We start from the raw sequence: 21,372 nt of genomic DNA on the forward strand, positions 1-21,372 counted from the left end.
CCATACGCAACGGAAAACTTTTTTGTTGGGTGAGCCCAATAGCTCTGCCCAGACTCCACCCAAACCCCACCCCTGACCCCACCCAAGCTCAGCCCCTGACCCCACCCCATAATAATGATAGTATTAATTGTAATATCATTTTTTTCCATTCATTTTTCTTTTTTTTTCTATTTATTTATTGAAATTTTTAACATAACTTCACAAGAGATCTCTTGTTCAAGAAAATCAGAAGAAAAACATTTAGTACAAATTAACAACTTTAAAAGAAAAAATATAAAGTCTTTCTTAGACCACTATATTAGAAGAGGAGGACTATTAAAAGTGAGGAGTAACTCTAACCGGAAAATATATAAAATAAGAAATTGGTTTAACAGTATGCGGTCCTTATATTTCCATAATCATGACTGTCATTAAGATCTTATTAAACTGTCCCGGTTGTCATTTTCTTCAGGTCCAGGAATGGATCGAAGTTGTTCTGGAATAAAAAAGTGTATTTTACATCTAAGAATTTTATTAAACATTTGCACGGATATGCCAAAAGAAACGTTGCTCCGAGTGCTAATGTTTCTGACCTCATTACCAGAAACAACTTTCTCTGTTCCTGTATAGTTCAGGGAAAATCCAAATTTTTTTTCCATAGAATAACATCTGAGAGTTGCGAAAAAACAATCTCACTACTGAATTCAAGTCTTGTTCAAAAACAAAGGAGACCAACAAAGTGGCTCTCTCTGTTTCAACCAACACAGTGGATTCTAAAATCTCTGTAAGATTTAGAGGCTCTGCTATTTTTAAACCTTCATAGGAACAGCTGATAGTTTTTTTAAAGGTAAATAGTACATATGAGAAGGTAAATAGTACATACGATTAATTGGTGGTATAAGTTCAGGGGAAACTTTTAAAACCTCTGTTAGATATTTTTTAAACATTTCATGAGGAGATACTCCAAAGGATTTTGGAAAGTTCCGTAAACGTAGGTTTAATCTATTGTAATTCTCTAATTGTTCAATTTTTCTTTCTTTCAGAATCCCTTCTGTTACATCTTGTAACTTGTCTGTTTTTTCTTTAAGATTCTTAATTTCCTTAGAAAACTCTTTTTTAGTATCTTTTAAAGACTTTCCCAAATTATCAACAGTACTCACGAAATTTTTCAGTTCCTGGGAAGATCCTGAAACCGTTGAGTTTAATCTTTCAAGAGCGTCCCATATACTCTCGAGGGTCATCGTTACAGGTTTTTTAGCTCCAAGTTCAGCCAAAAAATCAGCTCCCTGGATTCTCTGCTCTTTTTTCTTCTCGGCTTCTGCCCCTTCAAACAGGGTTTCCCTTGGCATTCCTTCCTGACATAACCGCAGGAAGAGCAGGGTGCGGTGGTGGGACAGTCGCTGGAGAGGAGAGGGAAACCTCCAGCCCAAAGTCGCCAGCAGCTCCACCCGTCAATGAAAACTCGGGTAACCCTACAGAGTTCATCGGACCTCTGACGGCTGCTGCACACTCCAGAATTGATCTTTGATTTGGGGTGGAAGTCCTCGTCAGGAAGGGGTCCGAACGAATTTCACCCTTCCTCTTAGAATGGGGCATCTGTAGAAACGAGCAGCACATTGCCTGGAGGTAAATTTGTAAAGACTAGAGATGCGTTGAAAACGCAACCATCTATACTGCTGTCATCTTCCCCCTCCATTCATTTTTCATATATACACATAATATAATCTTATTAACAACACATAATGGTTAAACACAAAATTAAACTACACAAAGCACACTATATGCTTCTCAACATTCATTCCTACCAGAATACCTGGCCTTGGTCTCACATGCAAACACAGGACCACAAACTAAAAGTACTAATATACACAAACGAAACCCTAAGATGTCAGACTCCTACATGCATTATAACCTGAGAAATAGAAAGAAATTCATTTCTTCCTGAACAGTGTAAAATATAGACAGCAGATATAAATTCTCAAAACTGACACATTTCAATCAGTAACTTGAAAACAAAATCATATTCCCTATCTTTGTTGTCTGGTGATCTAATCATCTTTTCCCAGCCTCTGATTGCATTTCTTTCTGTCTGTGTTCTTCTGTTTCCATGGCCTTCTTATCCATTTGCTGTTTTTCTCTCCTTCTTCACTTTCTGCCCTACATTCATCTTTGGCATTAACCTTTAAAATTCAACTTTCTTACATTTTTCTGCTTTCTTCTCAAAATCTACTTTTCCGTGTCTACCCTTCCCTTCTATCCATGTGTACCATTTTCTCTTTCTTCTCCCCTATTCCCATCTATCCCATAAGAAGCATTTCTTCTATCTCTCTTCCCTGCCACACCCATTGCTGTGAACCATCTCCTCCTTCTTACTCCTTCCCCTCCATCCCTGTCCACCATCTCCTCCCTCTCTCTCTCCAGTGGTCTGACATCAGTCTTCCCCTTACATCCTCATATGGTCTGGCTCTTTCTCCTCTCCCATGGTCTGGCATCTCTCTCCTTCCTTCCCTCTTCTTATGGTCTAACATCTCTCTCCTCTCCTTCCCACAGTCTGGTATCTCTTTCTTCTCTCTCCTTCCTTTCTCTGGTCTGACAACTCTCTCCTTCCATCACCCTTCTCCAGAATCTGACATTTCTCACTTCTTTGAGTCATCTATCCTCCCTCCCAGTGTAATATTTTTCTTTCCTTCCTCTCCACCACTATCATGCCTAACAATTCTCCCTCTTCCTTTCCCCATATATGCCATCTCTTTCCCTCCCACTCCATGCACCTATGCACAACAATTTTCTCTTCCCTCCCCCACTAGCAGCAACATATGTTCTTCTCTGCCTTCCCAACTGCCCTCCCATGCCATCTCTCTCCCTTTCCAACTATCCACCTTCCTATATATCTCCCTCTACACCACCCCCAAGCATCTCTACCTTTCTCTTTCCTTCTTACCTTCTGGAATCTCATTCCCCTTTCCTTCACAGCACTCTACATCCAACTACTCTCTTTTTCTATTCCTCCAGACCATCACTAGTTCCTCCATGTTTCTGGCCCTATAAGTCCTTCCCCTTCACTCCCCACCTGGCACGTCTTTGAAACCCATCCCCCCATTCTACTTGGAAAACCCCCCCCCCAAAAAAAAAACAGTCCTGGGGGCTATCTGGCCCAGCATGTCCTCCCCCTTCACCTCCATTTGCATTTTTGTTATAGGGGAATGCCAGCTGCAGCAGCGACTCTGAAACGCAGCCTGTGGCCTTCCTCACCACGTTCCTTGTGCCGCGGTCTGTCCAGGCTGAAAAAGGAAGTTGTGTCATTGGGGCGGAACATGGCACAAGGAATGAGGGGAGGGAGGCCACAGGCTGTGTTTCAGAGGCACTGCTGCAGCCGGCATTCCCCTGTAACAAAAATGTCAATGACTTAGGACCGGCATGCTTAGCTGCCCTGTTCGCACTCCTAGGGCTGGATTAACAATAGGCCTAGTAGGCACGTGCCTAGGGCCAGAAATAGTCAGGAGGGCCCACTGAAGGATGACTTACCATGCCATTTTATTTCAGATGGCAATGGGTTCCTCCCTCTTCTCTCCCTCCACGGCAACGGGCCCCCACCCGACGACAACGGCCCCTCGGGCATCGATGGACGGGAACGCAGTCAACCGCCGGCATCAACGGCAACACGGCTGACGCAGCTCCAAGAAGGTCCCGTGATGAATGTGTCTGCCAGAAGAAGTGATGTCGGAGGGGGGGTTGGACCGGCAGATGCATTCATCGTGGGATCTTCATGGAGCTAAGCCAGCCGCCTTAACATTGATGCCGGGGGAGGCCGCATTGCCGTCCATCAATGCCGGGGGGGACGGTGTTGTTGTCATCATCCATGCCGGGTGGGGGCCCATTGCCATTGCTGGGGGGGGTGCGTTTCTGTTGCTGTGTAGAAATGGTGGTGGAGGGAGAGAAAGGGGGCAGATGCTAATGGAATTGGTGTGCAGGGAAAGGGGGAAGGATACTGGATGGAATTGAGTTGGAGGGAAAGAAAGGGGGCTGATAATGATGGAATTGGTGTGCAGGGAAAAGGGAAGGATACTGGATGGATTTAGGTTGGAGGGAAAGAAAGGGGGCAGATGCTGATGGAAGTGGGGGGAAGAGAGGAGAGAGTGAAATGCTAGACCCTGGGGGTGTGGGAGAGAGAAGGGAAGAAGAGGAGAGGAGAGAGATGCCAGATCATTGGAGGAGGGAATGGAAGAAGATGGATGCCAGACCAATGGGGGTGAAGGGAAACATGGAAGGGGGAGGAATACAGTTTCTGGAAGTGGCATAGATGGACAGATGAAAGGAAGAGCAGAAAGCGGATGAGGAGAGCAGAAACTAGAGAAGACAAAGGTAGAAAAAAATTATATTTATTTATTTTTTTTTGCTTTAGGGGAGATTCATCACTGTTTCTGTGGTGTTGCATTGTATGCAGAGTCCAGCTTCTTGGTGGTTCAATTTAACCTTTGTCTACATATTTCTATTTTATCCCCCCTTTTACAAAACTGTAGAGCAGGGGTGTCAAACCTTTTGGCTTCCCTGGGCTGCATTGGCCGAAAAAAAATGTTTCTGGGGCCGCACAAATGCGCAAACGCTGCAGCAAGACAGAGGAGGGAGCCGGCAAGATGGTAAACACCTGGGGGCAGCAGAGGAAAACACTGCATCACCCTCGACCAGGGCCGCACAAAATACTTCACGGGGCCGCATGCGGCCCTTGGGCTGCAGGTTGGACACCCCTGCTGTAGAGCATTTTCTAGCACGGGCCGTGGTGGTAACAGCTCTGATGCTCAGAATTCTATGAGCATCTGAGCTGTTACCACGATGGCTAAAAACCATGCTACAGTTTTGTAAAAGGGGGAGAGGTAAGTTTGTGAATACATATTCCATATTAGGCAAAGGTGTTTTCTGTGTTCTGTTTGTATGAAAGACATGTTTTTTTGTTAGCGTTGACTAGCCTTGTTTGGCAAAATGCATCGGGCATGGTTCTTGGGAGCACCTTGAATAAACCTGATTTGAATCTCCTTATTTTCTGCCAATCTTCTTTTGTTTCACGTTGGATTCTTTGGTGGACTGCTTGCCTTGTTGTTTCGTTGCAAGTTAACATACATGGAGTGGAACATACTAGAGGACTTACAGATTTGTTTATACATACATATGGGTTACAGTTGGTTGATGTAGAGTGAGGCAGTTAGGCATTGTAAACTTGGTTATTAAAATAGATTTATATTTTGGATAGTATTACTGCTTTAAAATATATTTGAACACGTTTATATATGCATAGAAAGGGTTCAGAGTTAAAGTTCTGGGTAAGTAGGTGGGAAGGGAGATTTGTTAAGAGATGTTTGGGGGTTGCATAGAAGAAAAACTGTGCACTGGTATGCTAAATCAATGTTACTTACCATAACAGTTGTTATCCAGGGACAACAGGCAGCTATTCTCGCTAATGAGTGACGTGATCCAACGGAGCCCCGTTGCAGACGCTTCTTTGAAGAAAACTTGAAGTTTCGAGTCGCCTGCACCGCGCATGCGCGAGTGCCTTCCCGCCCGATGTACCGGGCGTGTCTCCTCAGTTCAGCTAGCTAGCAGAGAAGCCAACCCAGGGGAGGTGGGTGGGACGTGAGAATAGCTGCCTGCTGTCCCTGGATAACAACTGTTATGGTAAGTAACATTGCTTTATCCCAGGACAAGCAGGCAGGTATTCTCACTAATGGGTGACCTCCAAGCTAATCAAAATGGGATGGTGGGAGAGTTGGCAACTTAGGAGAATAAAATTTGTAGTACTGTTTGGCCAAACTGTCCATCCCGTCTGGAGAAGGTATCCAGACAACAGTGTGAGGTGAAGGTATGAACCGAGGACCAAGTGGCAGCTTTACAAATCTCCTCAATCGGTGTTGATCTGAGGAAGGCTACAGAAGCTGCCATCGCTCTGACCTTGTGGGCTGTGATTTTTCTGTCAAGGGGCAATCCAGCCTGGGCATAGCAGAATGAGATGCAAGCCGCCATCCAGTTGGAGATGGTGCGCTTGGAAATGAGGCGTCCCAACTTGTTCGGATCGAAGGAGATGAAAAGTTGAGGAGCAGATCTGTGAGGTTTGGAGCGTTCTAGGTAGAAAGCCGAGGCACGCATACAGTCCAGAGTATGAAGAGCAGATTCTCCAGAGTGAGAGTGTGACTTCGGAAAGAACACTGGCAGGACGATGGATTGAGATGAAATTCTGAGACAACCTTAGAAAGGAATTTCGGGTGTGTGCGGAGAACTACCTTGTCATGATGGAATATTGTAAAAGGTGGGTCCGCAACCAAGGTTCGTAGCTCACTGACTCTTCGGGCAGAAGTGAGGCCAATGAGAAACACCACTTTCCAAGTGAGATACTTCAGGTGAGCCTTGTGAAGAGGTTCAAATGGAGGTTTCATAAGCTGAGAAAGAACCACATTGAGGTCCCAAGCTACCGGAGGCGGTTTGAGGGGAGGATTGACATGGAAGAGTCCTTTCATGAATCTGGAAACCACCGGATGAGCAGAGAGAGGTTTCCCTTGAAGAGGCTGATGGAAAGCAGCAATTGAACTAAGATGGACTCGTATCGATGTAGACTTGAGACCAGAATGAGAAAGGTGCAAAAGATAATCCAAAACTGAAGACAAGGAGGAGTGTTGTGGCACATAATAATGAGAAAAACACCAAGCAGAAAATCTAGTCCACTTTTGGTGGTAGCATTGTCTAGTAGCGGGCTTCCTTGAAGCTTCCAGGACATCTCTCACAGGTTGAGAAAACTGGAGAGGGGTTACGTTGAGAGGAACCAAGCTGTCAGGTGAAGCAGATATCCTTGATGCTGTGTAAGCAGAGATGGAAAGATTGGTAGAAGGTATGGCTCCCTGCTGCTGAGTTGAAGTAGAAGGGAGTACCAAGGTTGTTTGGGCCACCGTGGAGCAATCAGGATCATGGTGGCATGGTCTGACTTCAGCTTGAATAGAGTCTTTTGGATGAGAGGAAATGGAGGAAACGCATATAGAAAGCGATTCGTCCAGTACAGGAGGAATGCATCTGCCTCGAGGCGCTGAGGGGTGTAGATCCTGGAGCAGAAGTGAGGCAGTTTGAAGTTGTGGGGGGCTGCGAAAAGGTCTATCTGAGGCGTTCCCCACAGAGAGAAGATATGATGCAGGGGCGTGGAGTTGAGGGTCCACTCGTGAGGTTGCAGAAGACGGCTCAGGCTGTCTGCTAAGGCATTGTCCGCCCCCTGAATGTAGACTGCTCTGAGGAAGGTGTTGTTGCAAGTCACCCAATCCCACACCTTCAGAGCTTCCTGGCAGAGGGAGTGCCTCCCTGCTTGTTCACGTAGTACATGGCAACCTGGTTGTCTGTGCGAATGAGGACAGCCTGGTCGCGGAGATGTTGAAAGGTCTGGAGAGCGTTGAAGATCGCCCTGAGTTCCAGGAGATTGATGTGGCACTGGCGTTCCGTGCTGGTCCAGTAACCCTGGGTGCGGAGGCCGTCCAGATGGGCCCCCCAGGCATAAGTCGACGAGTCGGTCGTGAGGACTTTCTGGTGGTGGGGGGTGTGGAATAACAAGCCTCTGGATAGATTGGAGGAGCGCATCCACCAGCAAAGAGACTGTTGTAGAGCAGGAGTGACCTGGATGAGGTGAGTCAGAGGGTCGGACGTCTGGGACCACTGGGATGCCAGGGTCCATTGGGGAATCCTGAGGTGAAGTCTGGCAAGCGGAATCACGTGAATTGTAGAGGCCATGTGGCCTAGAGGGACCATCATTTGTCTCGCTGAGATGGACGTGCGAGAGGACACTGAGTGGCAGAGATGAAGGAGAGCGTCCTTGCGTGGGGGCAGGAGGAACGCTCTGAGTTGGGTAGTATCCAGAATCGCTCCAATGAAAGGAAGTGTCTGGGACGGTTGCAGTTGGGATTTGGGGAAGTTGATCTTGAATCCCAGATTTTGCAGTAACCAAATTGTCTTCTGGATCGTGAGAGCGGCTCCCTGAGATGTGGAATCCTTGATGAGCCAATCGTCCAGGTAAGGAAACACCTGGAGGCCATGGCTCCTGAGTGCTGCGGCCACCACAACCAGGCATTTAGTGAAGACTCTGGGTGACGAGGACAGGCCGAAGGGTAGCACTCGGTATTGGAGATGAAGGTGTCCCACCCTGAATCTGAGATATTGACAGGAGGTTGGATGAATTGGGATGTGAGTGTAGGCCTCCTTGAGATCCAGTGAGCATAACCAGTCATTCTGCTCGAGGAGGGGGTACAGTGATGCCAGGGTCAGCATGCAAAACTTTTCTTTGACCAGATATTTGTTGAGTACCCTGAGGTCCAAGATGGGTCGCAGGTCGCCCGTCTTCTTTGGAACAAGGAAGTATCGGGAGTAAAACCCCTTGTTCTGTTGGTCCTGGGGGACCGGTTCGACAGCCCCCAGCTGTAACAAGGCCTGAGCTTCCTGAAGAAGGGCGGTCTGGGTCAAGTTGGAAAGATACTCTCTTGGAGGGTGCTCCGGAGGAGCTTGGTGGAACTGAAGGGAGTATCCTTCTTTTATGATGGAGAGAACCCAGAGGTCTGTGGTGATAGTCGTCCATCGGTGGTAGAAATGAAGGAGGCGGCCTCAGATGGGTAGATTTACTGAGAAAGGGAGGACGATGAAGGAAATGTCCTCTTTGAGACAGTCAAAAGGGCTGGGGGGGCCTTAGGTGCAGCCGGTGGCTGAGGCTTATGCTGGTGTTTCTGTGGGTGCTGTCTCTTCACAGGCTGTCTGCTGGGGGGAACCTGTTTTGGAGGGTAGCGCCGCTGGTATACCAACGGCGAGCGAGGCTGACGAGGAGGAGCAGGCCTGGGCTTCGGACGTAGGATGGACTGGAAGGATTGTTCATGGTCCGATAGCTTCTTGGTCACCGCCTCGATGGATTCATCAAAGAGGTTGGTGCCAACGCAGGGAACGTTTGCGAGCCTGTCCTGGAGGTTGGGATCCATGTTGATGGTCCTCAGCCATGCCAGCCAGCGCATGGCCACTGAGCATGCTGTTGCCCGAGCCGCGAGCTCAAAGGCGTTGTGCGAGGACTGCATCAACTGTACCCGGAGCTGGGTACACGTAGGGCATAAACTTCTGGAATACCGATAGGAGGAACTCCAAGTATGTTGTGAAGTGGAAATTGTTGTTCAGGACTCTCGAGGCCATCATGGAGTTCTGGTACACTCTCCTGCCGAATCGGTCCATGGTTTTTCCTTCTCTGCCAGGCGGGACGGCGGCGTAGACCTGGGAGGGATGGGATCGCTTAAATGATGACTCCACCAGCAGGGACTGGTAAGAGAGTTGAGAGCTGTCGAACCGTTTGCGATGGACTGTGCGGTACCTGGTGTCCAGTTTACTCGGGACAGCAGGGATGGAGTAAGGTGTCTCGAGGCATCGAGCGAAGGTCTGGTCCAGAAGCTTGTGCAACGGAAGCTTAAGGGACTCAGCGGGTGTTTGAGGGAGGCGCATAGTCTCCAGGTATTCCTTTGAGAATTTGGAACCCGTGTCCAATGGTATGTCCATGTCCTCAGCCATCTGTCGGAGGAACGAGGAGAAGGACAGTTGGTCTGCCGTTGCCTGGCTCCGTGATGGGCTCAATGAGGTCGAGGCTTCCGGGTCCACTGGGGACAGGGATCGAGATGGTGAGAAAGATCCCATTGTGTCCTCGAGTTCTGGCGTCAGTGAAGGTGAATAGTCCCGGTATGCCTGTTTCCGCCGAGGCGAGGCGTTCCTGGATGAATGTCTCGAGGAATGCCTCGATCGGTGTCGAGAGGTTGGCCTCAATGGATGGGGTGAGGCAGGCTTCGTTGAGGCCCCCAGGTAGTGGATGGGGCTGGAAGCGGTCGATCGAAGCAGGGATTGCTGCCATAGAGGTTCGAACCCCGTTGGGGTGATCGGTTCAAATGGAGGCATTCGCAAAGACTCTGCTCCTTGCATTGAATGAATCGGCTCCAACGAAGGCACTCGCAAAGACTCTGCTCCTTGCATCGAGTGAATCGGCTCTAACGGAGGCACTCGCAAAGACTCTGCTCCTTGCATCGAGTGTATCGGCTCTAACGGAGGCACTCGCAAAGACTCTGCTCCTTGCATCGAGTGTATCGGTTCCAAAGGTGGCATGGGCAAAGACTCTGCTCCTTGCGATGCATGCATTGTTGCCAGACCAGACACTCGCAGAGACTTTGCTCCCTGTTGAGAGTGTGTTCCCCACTGAGGCACTGGAGGCGGCTCGACCTTGCGGGAGGCCTCCGAGTGCCCAGGCTGGATTTGGAAGAGAAGCTGAGGCCCCATCGTGGTAAAGAGCTCGATGAAGTGCTTCTGTAGCATGGTCTGGAACGAGGCCGGCAAGGATGGATCCACATCTGAAATGGGACCACCTGCGCGGGCCTAACATTCCCTCAGACTGGGGGGAATGGGCTGCTGGGCTACCTGACCTGAGGAGGTTGAGGAAGGCATCGCAGCAGGCGGTGGAGTCTGAGCCGGGACAAACGAGGCGGGCTTGATGAGACTCGGCGCCGCAGAGGTGGAAGACTGTGGGGCTGCTGATGATGTCGAAGGTGCGGGTCCCTTTGAGGTCGACGGCTCCGTCGAGGACTCCATGAAGAGGATTCCCACAGGACGAAACGGCGCTTGAAAGCACGTGCGGTGAGTGTGGAGGAAGGCTGGCATGATTTCGGGATGTGTTCAGGCCCGAGACACCGAACACAGTGTCAATAAGGGTCCGTTAGCGAAATCGCACGCTGGCACTTGTCACACTTTTTTAAACTGGTGATAGGCCGGGACATAGGCCGAAAAAGCTCCGCCGCAAGATCGAAGCCACGGGGCTGCGACCACGTGGCCTGCCCGGTCGAACGGTACGAAGAAATTTTTTTTTTTAAAAAACAATAAAACACGATGAAAATCAGTGATTACGATCAATTAAAATCAAAACCGCGGACTTAGAAGGCACAAGTGAAGGAACTTTGCGCAGAGAGTCGAAGACGGACTTCTCGGCTCCGTGGAAAAGTAAGAACTGAGGAGACATGCCCGGTACATCGGGCGGGAAGGCACTCGCGCATGCGCGGTGTGGGCGACTCGAAACTTCGAGTTTTTTTCAAAGAAGCACCGCATCGGGGCTCCGTTGGATCACGTCACCCATTAGTGAGAATACCTTCCTGCTTGTCCTGGGATAATCTTTGTTTTGAATTTTAAAAAAGAAATATAAGTGGAAATAAAGAAGTAAATAAGAAAATAGATAAATGGGGGCGGGGTGTGGGTGGGGCAGACCAAGGGGGGCCCAGTGCCAGTGTACTTGTGTGCCTAGAGGCCCTCAAAGAATTAATCCTGCCCTGCGCACCCCCCCTCCTAACACCGGCCCTGCAGCTACAGACTTCCCCATCCCCACACCAGCTCTGCAGCTCCACCACCAACCAGTACCTCACACTTCCCCTCCGTGATATCATGCGGAGTCACTATTATTTTAAAGGCAGAGTCCACCAGATGAGACTTCTGCTGTCGGCCTGCCCCGGAACTCTTGATTCAGCAGCCCCTGCCTAGGCAGGAACAGGAAGTTGCTGCTGAACCAAGAATTCTGGGGCAGGCCGACGAAAGAAATCTCATCTAGTGAATGCTGCGCTGCAGCTGCCTTTAAAATAATAGCGATGGTGGAGCGGTTGGGCGAGCAGGAAAGAAGAAAGAGGAGGTAAGCGTGGGAAACCGAATCATCGGGAATTTGGGGGGAGGCCAGGCCCCTGTGCCTCCCCCCCCTGTTCCAACGCCTATGGCCAGACCTCCTCTGGGGATCTCATTGACAAATTCAGGAGAAAATGCTGTATTAGGCAATGTGGAGTTCCCTTTAGATGACTCCAACTTGTGTCTCTTGGGCTCTGCAGCCTCCATGCACCAGTGCTTAGATAGACCACCATTGCGAGGCTCTGGAAGGGATTTACTCCCAGCTGACAGACTCCTCCCCCCTCAACCATTCCTCAATCCTAGAGAGCAAAGAGGAGGCTAAGCCAGATGCGCCTGTCCCCCTTCATGCACTGTGTGGCACGTGGTACTGGCATGAATTAAGGGTAAAGGAGCCTGAAGACTCCATCCCTGCCAGTTCTTGAGGTAAAACAAGGTGTTTTGAAGGATTTTTAAAACATGAAATCCAAGATGACCTCTGCAGTAGTGTTTTGGCACCAAAATACAGCTCCAAAACGCCTTAACTAAAAATAAAAAACACTGAAAAAGGGATTTTAGAGGTGGTGAACAGTATAGGAAGGGGCAGAAACCTATAAAAACAGTTTTTTAAAAACACCCCCTCCCCATTTTCCTAATAGGCTGTAACAGCTTTACTCACTATGATCTTTGCTAGAGATGTGCTGCGGCCTGCCTCAGCTCTTAAAGAAGATATCACTGCCTCAATGAAACTGTTCCTTCAATACTGAAATCTTTGGGCTGCCCATCAGACTAAAGTTTGATTGATCCTTTAATGCCTGCAGAGCCACGCACATGAAAAGGGGGAGGCTCAAGTGCTTGTGACCCAGTAGGTGAGCAAAGCTACTAGGGGTCCGGACCCTGAGCTCCACAAAAGTTTCTTCAAGCTGGCTACCAGGTATCACAGAGGAATTGACCTGTCAGATGCAGACTTCAGTTTATTTCTCCTCCATGCAGGCAGAGCTTGACCCTCAAAATGGGGAAATCTGAGCAATGAAAGCCGCCAAAAACCTGAAAAAAATAAAATAAACAGAGATTGTGGCAGCAGAGCCCTCTGGTGAAGGAGGAGGTGTTGAAAAGCTGGAATGGATTCCTTCTGCACGGCTTGTGAGCATGGGGAGGTTACCCGTCCATCCAGAATGACACACCTATTGCACTATAAATCATGGTTAATATATAAAGTACTGTATGCTGCATTGCATTTGTAAAGACAAAAGAAGACAGAAACAATGGAAGGGAAAACATGTGAGAATTCCAGAAGAGATCATGGAAATACTAAGAAAGATGAGAAGTCAGAGATCCCCCAAACTGCATTCATACAATGTTATACGTAATCTGATATATTCTCATGTTCCTATAGGTGAGCCACAGCCTTCCTATAAGCTTATGAGTCAGTATATTTCATGCATGCAAACTGATGCCTTTCTCACAACTCACACTAAAGTCATAATGAAGCACCTGGTTTCAGTGGGATTAGCAGGGACCCCAGAGATTATTTCTGGATCAATATAATGCATGGTTTAAGTGGGCCTAGACACTTCTGCCTGCTCAAATCACACTAACCAGGCTAGCTGTCAATATTCAGCAGCACTTAACTGGGCAGCTCTACAAAATATTGGCTTTTACCACTGCAGCACTGTCTATTAGTGCCTGGGTGCTCTGTGAACATAACTGACACTTAATTAGTTAACTGTGATATTCAGTCCACTAACCAATTAAATAAGAGCATAAAGTTATAACAGCAAAGAAGCAGTCCTATCTTTATTCACCAAGTTAACTGAGAGCTGGTCTAAATATAAGTCAGTGCCTGGTTAACTTCCAGGTAATGGCTCTGACCAGATAGTCAATGCTTTGACATAAACTAGCATTGAATACCTAGACTTAATTCAGCCTACAGATGTCAGCAGCTTACTGCAGGCTGAATATTGGGCCCTTCGAGATCTGGACACATGCAAAACGTAATCGTCCTACCAACACAGTAATGATGCCATTCCAAGCTGGGCTAGCACTGAACAGCTTGGAAAAGAAGAGTGAGAATAAGAAGACAAAAAGCTGGAGAGAATAAGGATAAAAGGAAACAGAGTGAAAAGCTAAAAGAATTATATACCGGAGCAGTGGTCAGTCGCAGAATGCTGCCATTCTTAATTTCCATACGGTTCTATAAATAAAAAAAAAAGGAGTAAAAGCAAAAATGAAAAATATGACCCATTGCATTTAAAGAATTTCTTGGGTAATATTTATCAGGAAGGACTCAGTTGCTGTAACTCTCTTAAGGGCTGATGTTTTTCTTTTGTGTGTTACAAATTAACCTAGGAAATTTTGACATCAGCCTTTATTTCTTCAGGAATGAAAATCCCCCTTTTGGTCTATTTACATTTAACTCCCAATTTTTTTTAGTAGAAGCTCAATATGCATTACATTCAGATACAAAAAGTATTTTCCTACTCCAAAAGGGCTTACAGTTTAAAGGGACCTTTTACTAACCCCCTCTTTTATTATGGTGCGATAATCGATTTAGCGCACACAAACTGATTTAGCGCATGCTAATCGAATTAGCGAGCACTAAATGCTAACACGTCCATAGACTAACATGCACTTATTAGCATTTAGCGCACGCTAAATCAGTTAGCGCACCTTAGTAAAAGGACCTATAAATTGCGGTACAAAGTGGCTTTTGGGCACCCTTGCACAGATTTTTCCTGCAGCTGTAAAAATGACCTTTCTCTATTTTTTTTATATTAATGGCCATGTACTGTTACAATTAGCATGTGGCAATTTAAAAAAATTAAAATTAGCATCTATGTTCTTACCACCAAACAAACAGTGGAGATGTCCAAGATCACAATGCTGCTGTTTATTTCAAAACACTACTTTTGTTAATGTAACGGTGTTTCAGCCTATCCGGCCTGCTTCAGGAGCCTTATTGTTGATAAGTAAACTGTTGCACAATTTAAAAGAACATCAAAAAGGCACTATTATGCATTGATTTATGCAGTTGGTAAAAAAATTCCGAAGGCAGCCAACCTTCAAATGCAGTTTTGAAACTACGTCGCTGGTGCTTATGATGTCAGTGCCGCACCATATTGCATTCCAGCTAATTACTCTCTGGAAACACCTTTGCTATATTGAAGAGAATGAGAAGAGAACATAGCAAAGGTGTTTCCAGAGAGTACACTTCCCCCTCCCCATTCGCGGTTTCGGCAATCACGGTCACATATTCGTGATTTTTTGGGGAGGGCGGAAAAAGAAAAAAAACCCCATCGTTAAGTCTTACCCCCGGCATCCCGGCCTTACCTGGTGGTCTAGTGGGCTTTCGGGGCAGGAGCGATCTTCCTACACTCCTGCCCCGTGCAGAACGCCATTAGAAATAACTGTAGGGAGTTCTCGTCGTAGTCTCGAGAAACTACGGGAACTTACAGCAGCCATTTCCTAATGGTAATCTGCACGGGGCAGGAGCGTAGGAAGATCGCTCCTGCCCCAAAAGCCCGCTAGACCACCAGGTAAGGCCGGGAAGGCGGGAGGGAGGCGGGGTGGGTCAGAACCGGATATTCGCAGTTTTTCACCATTCGCGGTCCGGCTCTGCCCCTATCCCCCACGAATCTGGAGGGAGAAGTGTAATCAGCTGGAATGCAATATGGTGCAGCACGGACGTCATTCGCACCAGCTAAGTCTGCCATCCAGTCTGTCCAACAGTTACACTCATTATACAAATTCATGCTTAAATTGAATCATCTTTTTTCTTTGATATTACTATAAGATATACTCGAATATAAACTGGGATTTTGGGACCAAAAAATTGGCCCAAAAATGGGGGTCCCGGTATATATTTGAGCCAACACTCCCTCCCAGAATTATTGCAGGGGGGACAAGGTGCAGAGCATGACAGGGGAGGGAGGGAGGGTGCAAAGTCTGATGGGGGAAGGAAGGGTGCTGGGTGCAGAGCCTGACAGTATATAGCATTACAGAAGCAAAAGAGATACACTTAATTGAGATTAATTCTAGTGACTTAAAGGGTAAACGTGCAAATATTTAAAGGATGCACCAAGTTTTTCAACACAAACCAAATGCACATAAACAGGCTAAACTTCAATGTGATTAGTTCCATGTCATATCTTTGCTTCCAGTCGACAGGGAAGGGAGGGAAGGAAGGGTGCTGGGTGCAGAGCCTGAACGGGGAGGGAGGGAAGGAAGGAAGGGGACTGGGTGCAGAGCTTGGTAGGGAGGGGGCTGTGTGCAGAGCCTGACAGGGCAGGGCACTTGATTATTAAGCCGTCCGACATATTCGAGTCAACCATTTTTCCTCCTTTTGGGGGGGAAAGGGGGTCTCGACTTATATTCGGATCAACTTATATTCGAGTATATAAGGGTAATACAAAGTCGCAATCAAATACTTTCCAGCTTTTGCTTATTCCCCATGAAATATTGTTCTCTCTAATGCTTTTTTTCATCATCTGACTTCTCCTGGCTCCTTTCCCCATTTTTATTTCTAGGTCTCTCCTTTCCCCAGCTCTCCCGTCTCCCTGGCCCTGACTGGGCCTCCGCGTGTGCGGATCGCCGGACTCGATGGACCATGGGTCTGATCCGGAGAAGGCAGTTCTTATGTTCTCCCTTTCATGTCTCTTCTCTCTATTTCTTTTTCTTCTTCACCACTACATACCTCTCATTATTTTGCATCTCATCTATTTTTCTCTCACCTCTTATCCCTTATCCATTCCTAGGCAGATCCCTTATCCATTCCTAGTACCTCAGCTCTATCCAGCCATCATTTTCTTACCTCTACTGACCAGTTGTCTTCCCAACTACCCTCCTATCCAGCATCTCTATCCTTCCCACCACACCATCCCTTATGTCCAACTTCTCTCTCTTTCTGTTCCTTCCTTCCCTCCATCTCATTGTCCATCCATCTCTCTCCCTCTCCTCTGTTATTTCTTCCCCTCCCCCCTCAGTCCGGCATATGCATGTCTCTTTGAGCCTCTCCTTCCCTCTCTCCCTGTACTTCTACGCCAGGGCCTGCTGCTGTCCCCCTCCCCCAAAGGCCTGCATGTTTTCCCCCTTCTTTACACCAGGACCCACCTTCTTTCTAGCGTCCTCCAGCTTCCCGGTCTCACCTTCAAAGTAGCCTGCAGAGTATCGCTGGTGCTGTAGTGAACCTAGAAGACTGCCTCGGTCCTGCCCCTCCTCTGACGTATGGGACCACGGCAGAGGGAACGTGCTGTGGAGACTGACAGCAGCCTGCTAGGTTCGCTATAGCCGACCGGCGATCCTCTGCAGGCTGCTTTGAAGGTGAGACCAGGAAGCTGGGATGGAGGGAGGACCAAATCTAATTGCCCTGCGGGCCAAATTTGATCCACGGCCCTGAGTTTGACACCCCTGGTTCAAAGGGAGAGCAGAGTAAAGGATGAACATTATTCCCTTGAACTTCTAAGCAGCCTGCAGATACAGGGAAAAAACACAATTTGAAGTGTCTGAATACAAATGCTAGAAGCGTGAATAATAATAATAATAATTTATTTTCTTGTACCAGCAGTTCTAGGTGGTTCACAACAGAAAAAATTAAAACATTACAATTAATAAATACAATCTCATGCACAATTGCATCTAATGAACAAATTAATACAACATAGTTAAAATACAATTTCAAACACACAGCTTTTAATACCTCAATTAAATACAACTTAATTAAAAAGAAAGTTGGAAAAAACGTAACCTGATAAAAATACCCATATAAACATAGGCTTAGTAAAAATCAACAATCTTGTTTATCAAATAAATTATTTTTTAATAATTTCCTAAATATAGGGTAGGAATACCTTGGACAATCAACGGATTTATCCAGGAATTCATTTTTCCTGCTTGATATTCTAATGTCCTGTCAAAAAAAGTTCTATAACGACAAGCCCTTGGGGTAGAGAAGATAAACATACCCGAATTTCTGGTATGTTTTTTTGAATTAAACAATTTCAAATAAGGTACCAGATAAGAGGGTAGCAATCCAAAAAAAGCCTTATAACAGATTTACCCAAACTTAAAAAACACTCTTGCCCCAAAAGCCAATGCAGTCTAGCATAAAAAGGGCTTACATGACCATATTTTTTAAGGCCAAAGATCAGGCGAACTGCAGCATTCTGAACCAATCGAAGTCTTAATAATATCTTTCTTGGTAATCCTAAGTAAACAATATTACAATAGTCCAAGGTAGACAATACTGTGGACTGGACTAGCAACCGAAAAGACTCCATGTCAAAGTACTTCTTGATAGTCCTCAATTTCCACAGTAGTGCATAACTTTTTTTAACTAACAGGTCTGTATGCTTCCTGAAAGTTAAACTACGATCCAAAGTTATTCCCAGAATATTTAGATTTGATGTTATCTCAAAGCTTTGACCATTAAATTGAATCATTGTTTCCTGAATTTTTTCATTAGGGCTAGCTAAAAAAATCTTAGTTTTTTCAGGATTAAGCTTCAACCTGAACTGCATCATCCATAATTCTACCTTTTCCAAAACATTAGAAATCTGAGTGATTAGTTCATTCGAAATAGCCCTACAGGGTAGCAAAATAGTAATATCATCTGCATATATGTAAATGGGAGAGTTAGAGTATATAGTGCTAAATGAAAGAGGTAGATACAATAGGCATCTCACAGACTTGGTGGAAGGACTATCAATGAGATACTGTGTTATCAGTGTACAAATAATATCACAATGATAGAGCAGATAAAATTGGAAGGGGTTTCACTATATGTTTATTTATTTTTTATTTAGATTTTTATCCCGTCCTCCCAATAGCTCAGAACGGTTTACAAGTAAACATTCACAATGGAGTGAATTGGACATACTAGATTATACAGTAGATTTAAATACTTGGACATACGTGACTGTGCAGCAGTTTAAATATAGAGACTATGCAGCAAATTAAGAACAGTAGTTCAAATATAAGTAGTTTAGTTTAGATACAAGTTATTTGAGTATAGGCTGAGAGTGGACTATACAGAAATTTAGGTAGAAGATTAGAATGGAGAAAGAAGGGTAGAGGTGGGGTTTAAGGGGATGGGTGTAGACTGAGGGTGACCTTAAGTTGAAGAGGAGGGTCTTTACCATTTTCCAGAATGTCATTAGTGAGTTCTGTAGTCTGAGTTGAGGGGGGAGTTGGTTCCAGAGTTGGGGAATGAAGTGGTTGTAGGAGTGTTTGCGAGCGTTTCTGAGAGGAGGGACCTTCTGGGGGGAATGCATAGGCGTATCTCTGTTTCTGAGCGGAGGGTGCGGGTGGGGATGTAGATGGGTAGCTTGGATTTTATGCAGGAGGGGATGGTGGCATAAATTCTTTTGTGTGCTATTGCCAGGGCCTTGAATGCACAGCGTTGGCTAATTGGGAGCCAGTGTTCAGCGCTGAGTGCTGGGGAGATGGGATCATGGTAGTTGAGGCTGTGTAGGAGGCGGATAGCTGCATTTTGGACCCGTTGGAGGCGCTTGAGATCTTTTTTGGTTATTTCATTAAATAGGGAGTTGCAGTAATCCATTCTAGAGAGGACATATGCATAGAGGAGTTGGGCTAGGTCAGGTGTGGAGATGTAGGATTTGATCCTTCTCAGTTGGCGGAGGTAGTAGGAGGTAGAGACTATTTGGGTGGATAGGGATAGGTGTTCGTCTAAGGTTACTCCTAGGCTGCGTACTTGATCTGTTGCCGTTAGTAGAGTGGAGTCCCATGATAGTGTTGGGCCTGTGTATTTGGTGTTTTTGTTCCTGATCCATAAGAGTTCGGTCTTAGAGGCGTTCAGTTGTAGTTTGTTGTTTGTCATCCAGGTTTTCATGTCAGAGAGGCAGTGTTGGAGGTTAGCAATTTGGGACGATCGGTTTTCGCCTAGTGGGAGGAGCAGCTGGATGTCATCAGCATAGGAGTGGATTTTAATGTTGTACTTTTGCGCTATATCAATGACAGGTCTGATGTAGAGGTTGAATAGGAGGGGGGATAGAAGGGTGCCTTGGGGAACGCCATATTTGATAGGCTTGGGATTAGATTTGTGCGTCCCTAGTAGGACAGTTTGGGTCCTTTGGTGGAGGAAAGAGGTGAACCATTGGAGGGCAGAGTCCTTGATTCCAAGGTCATAGAGTCTGGATATGAGGAGGTGGTGGTCGACCGTGTCAAAGGCAGCACTGAGGTCAAGTAGGACTAGTAGGGCATCGCTGCCTTTGTCGAGTATTGACCAGCTGTCATCGATGATATCTAGGAGTACTGACTCTGTGCTGTGGCCTGTTCGGAAGCCGGATTGAGCAGGGGATAGAGCAGCTTGTTCTTCTATGAAAGGGTGTAGAAGAGGGAATTGAGTCAAACAAACTAAACATTATACGTGAAACAGATAGTAGTGTGGAACCTTTATGAATAGAAATTCCTTTATGAGGGCGCTGTTGAGCTGAGAACCAAGATGGATGCATAAAGCCTTCCCTCCTCCCCAAATGCTAAAAAAACATACTGAGCACATTTATGATTTCTAGAATTCTCTGTATGGGTTCTAAGTGTCAGAAACATGATCCACCATCGCCAGAAAAGCCGTTGACCAGCAAGCATCTTGCTACTCAATCGGAGGTAGTAATCAACGAAATAAGGGCTCTCAAAGACCTTATTACCAAACATTATGATATTACATGCAAGCTTAAACAAGATATGATTTCACTGACTGACTCTTTTCAAGCATGCCAATCGAGAATTGAAGCTCTGGAGGTCAGAGCAGATACTGCTGCGCTCTCTATGGTGCATTTTGAAGAGCAGACACAACTGAAATTGAAGACCTTTCAAATAGAAATCAAAGAAAAACATCAGGATTATAAGTCTGGCAGAGGGCGCTGAAGGAACTGATCTTACAAAATTTCTTACGGAGAAGCTTCCAACCCTCCTCAATTTCACCTCGGATCTCCTATTTCAGTTTGAAAGGGCCCATAGAACTCCCTCACATCTGAAGCCTGGCCTGATTCATCCCAGAACAATTGGGCAAAACTTCTCCGGTATTCTCAAACTATCCAAATCTTGATGGCTGCCAAAAGCAATCCGAACCTAAAATATGCTGAAAAACATCTGCTTATTGTTCCAGACTTGTCGAAGACCACGGCACAAAATCAATGGGAGCAAGATATGGTCTTCAATACCCAGCAACAATGACTGTGACTTTGCATAATTCAACTCATAATTTTGATTCTCTGGAGCAGCTGCAAAAATTTCAAGATCAAGTTCAGTCACAAGGAATGTCTACCTCTTAAAACACTGGTGATACTCTTTTCTTTCTGAAGAAAGATGTCCACCACATGGCTATTTGCAGTCATACCGGGGGGGAAGGGGGGGTTCTCTTCTATAAAGCCTGTGTTGGCTCCAGTGAATCTTTTGTTTTTCAGCGATGAACCGTACTCTTAATTATGACTATATTCTTCACTTCAAAATTTTGTCCTCTTTTGAGTATAATTATGGTATTCCATTTCTTGGGTTTGCTAATTTCTTCCATTTGTAATCTCTCAATATTGCTGTATAAGTTTTCTCTTATCATTAATACTGATCACCGGCAAGATGATGCCGACTGGTTTGTCAATGATAAATTGATTGTTCTCTTTATTTAGTAAATGACACATGGGAATCTCTGTTGAAACACCCGGATTTGATTTCAATCAATTGATGTACCTCCTTTATATATGATACTATTTATTTTAT

At 46.1% G+C, this 21,372-nt stretch overlaps 1 protein-coding gene across 2 annotated transcripts in view; it reads right to left on the reverse strand.

Moving 5' to 3' along the window:
* ELMO3 (engulfment and cell motility 3) overlaps window positions 1–21,372 on the reverse strand; it is a 298,038-nt gene that overhangs the window by 208,264 nt on the left and 68,402 nt on the right. For both annotated transcript variants that reach the window (XM_033940764.1, XM_033940765.1), the window contains one exon: window positions 13,787–13,837. In XM_033940764.1, coding sequence (XP_033796655.1) covers window positions 13,787–13,837 — 51 coding nt within the window. The remainder of the gene's footprint in view (window positions 1–13,786; window positions 13,838–21,372) is intronic.

Source organism: Geotrypetes seraphini, chromosome 4, assembly GCF_902459505.1.
Source record: "Geotrypetes seraphini chromosome 4, aGeoSer1.1, whole genome shotgun sequence".
Classification (NCBI taxonomy): Eukaryota; Metazoa; Chordata; class Amphibia; order Gymnophiona; family Dermophiidae; genus Geotrypetes; species Geotrypetes seraphini.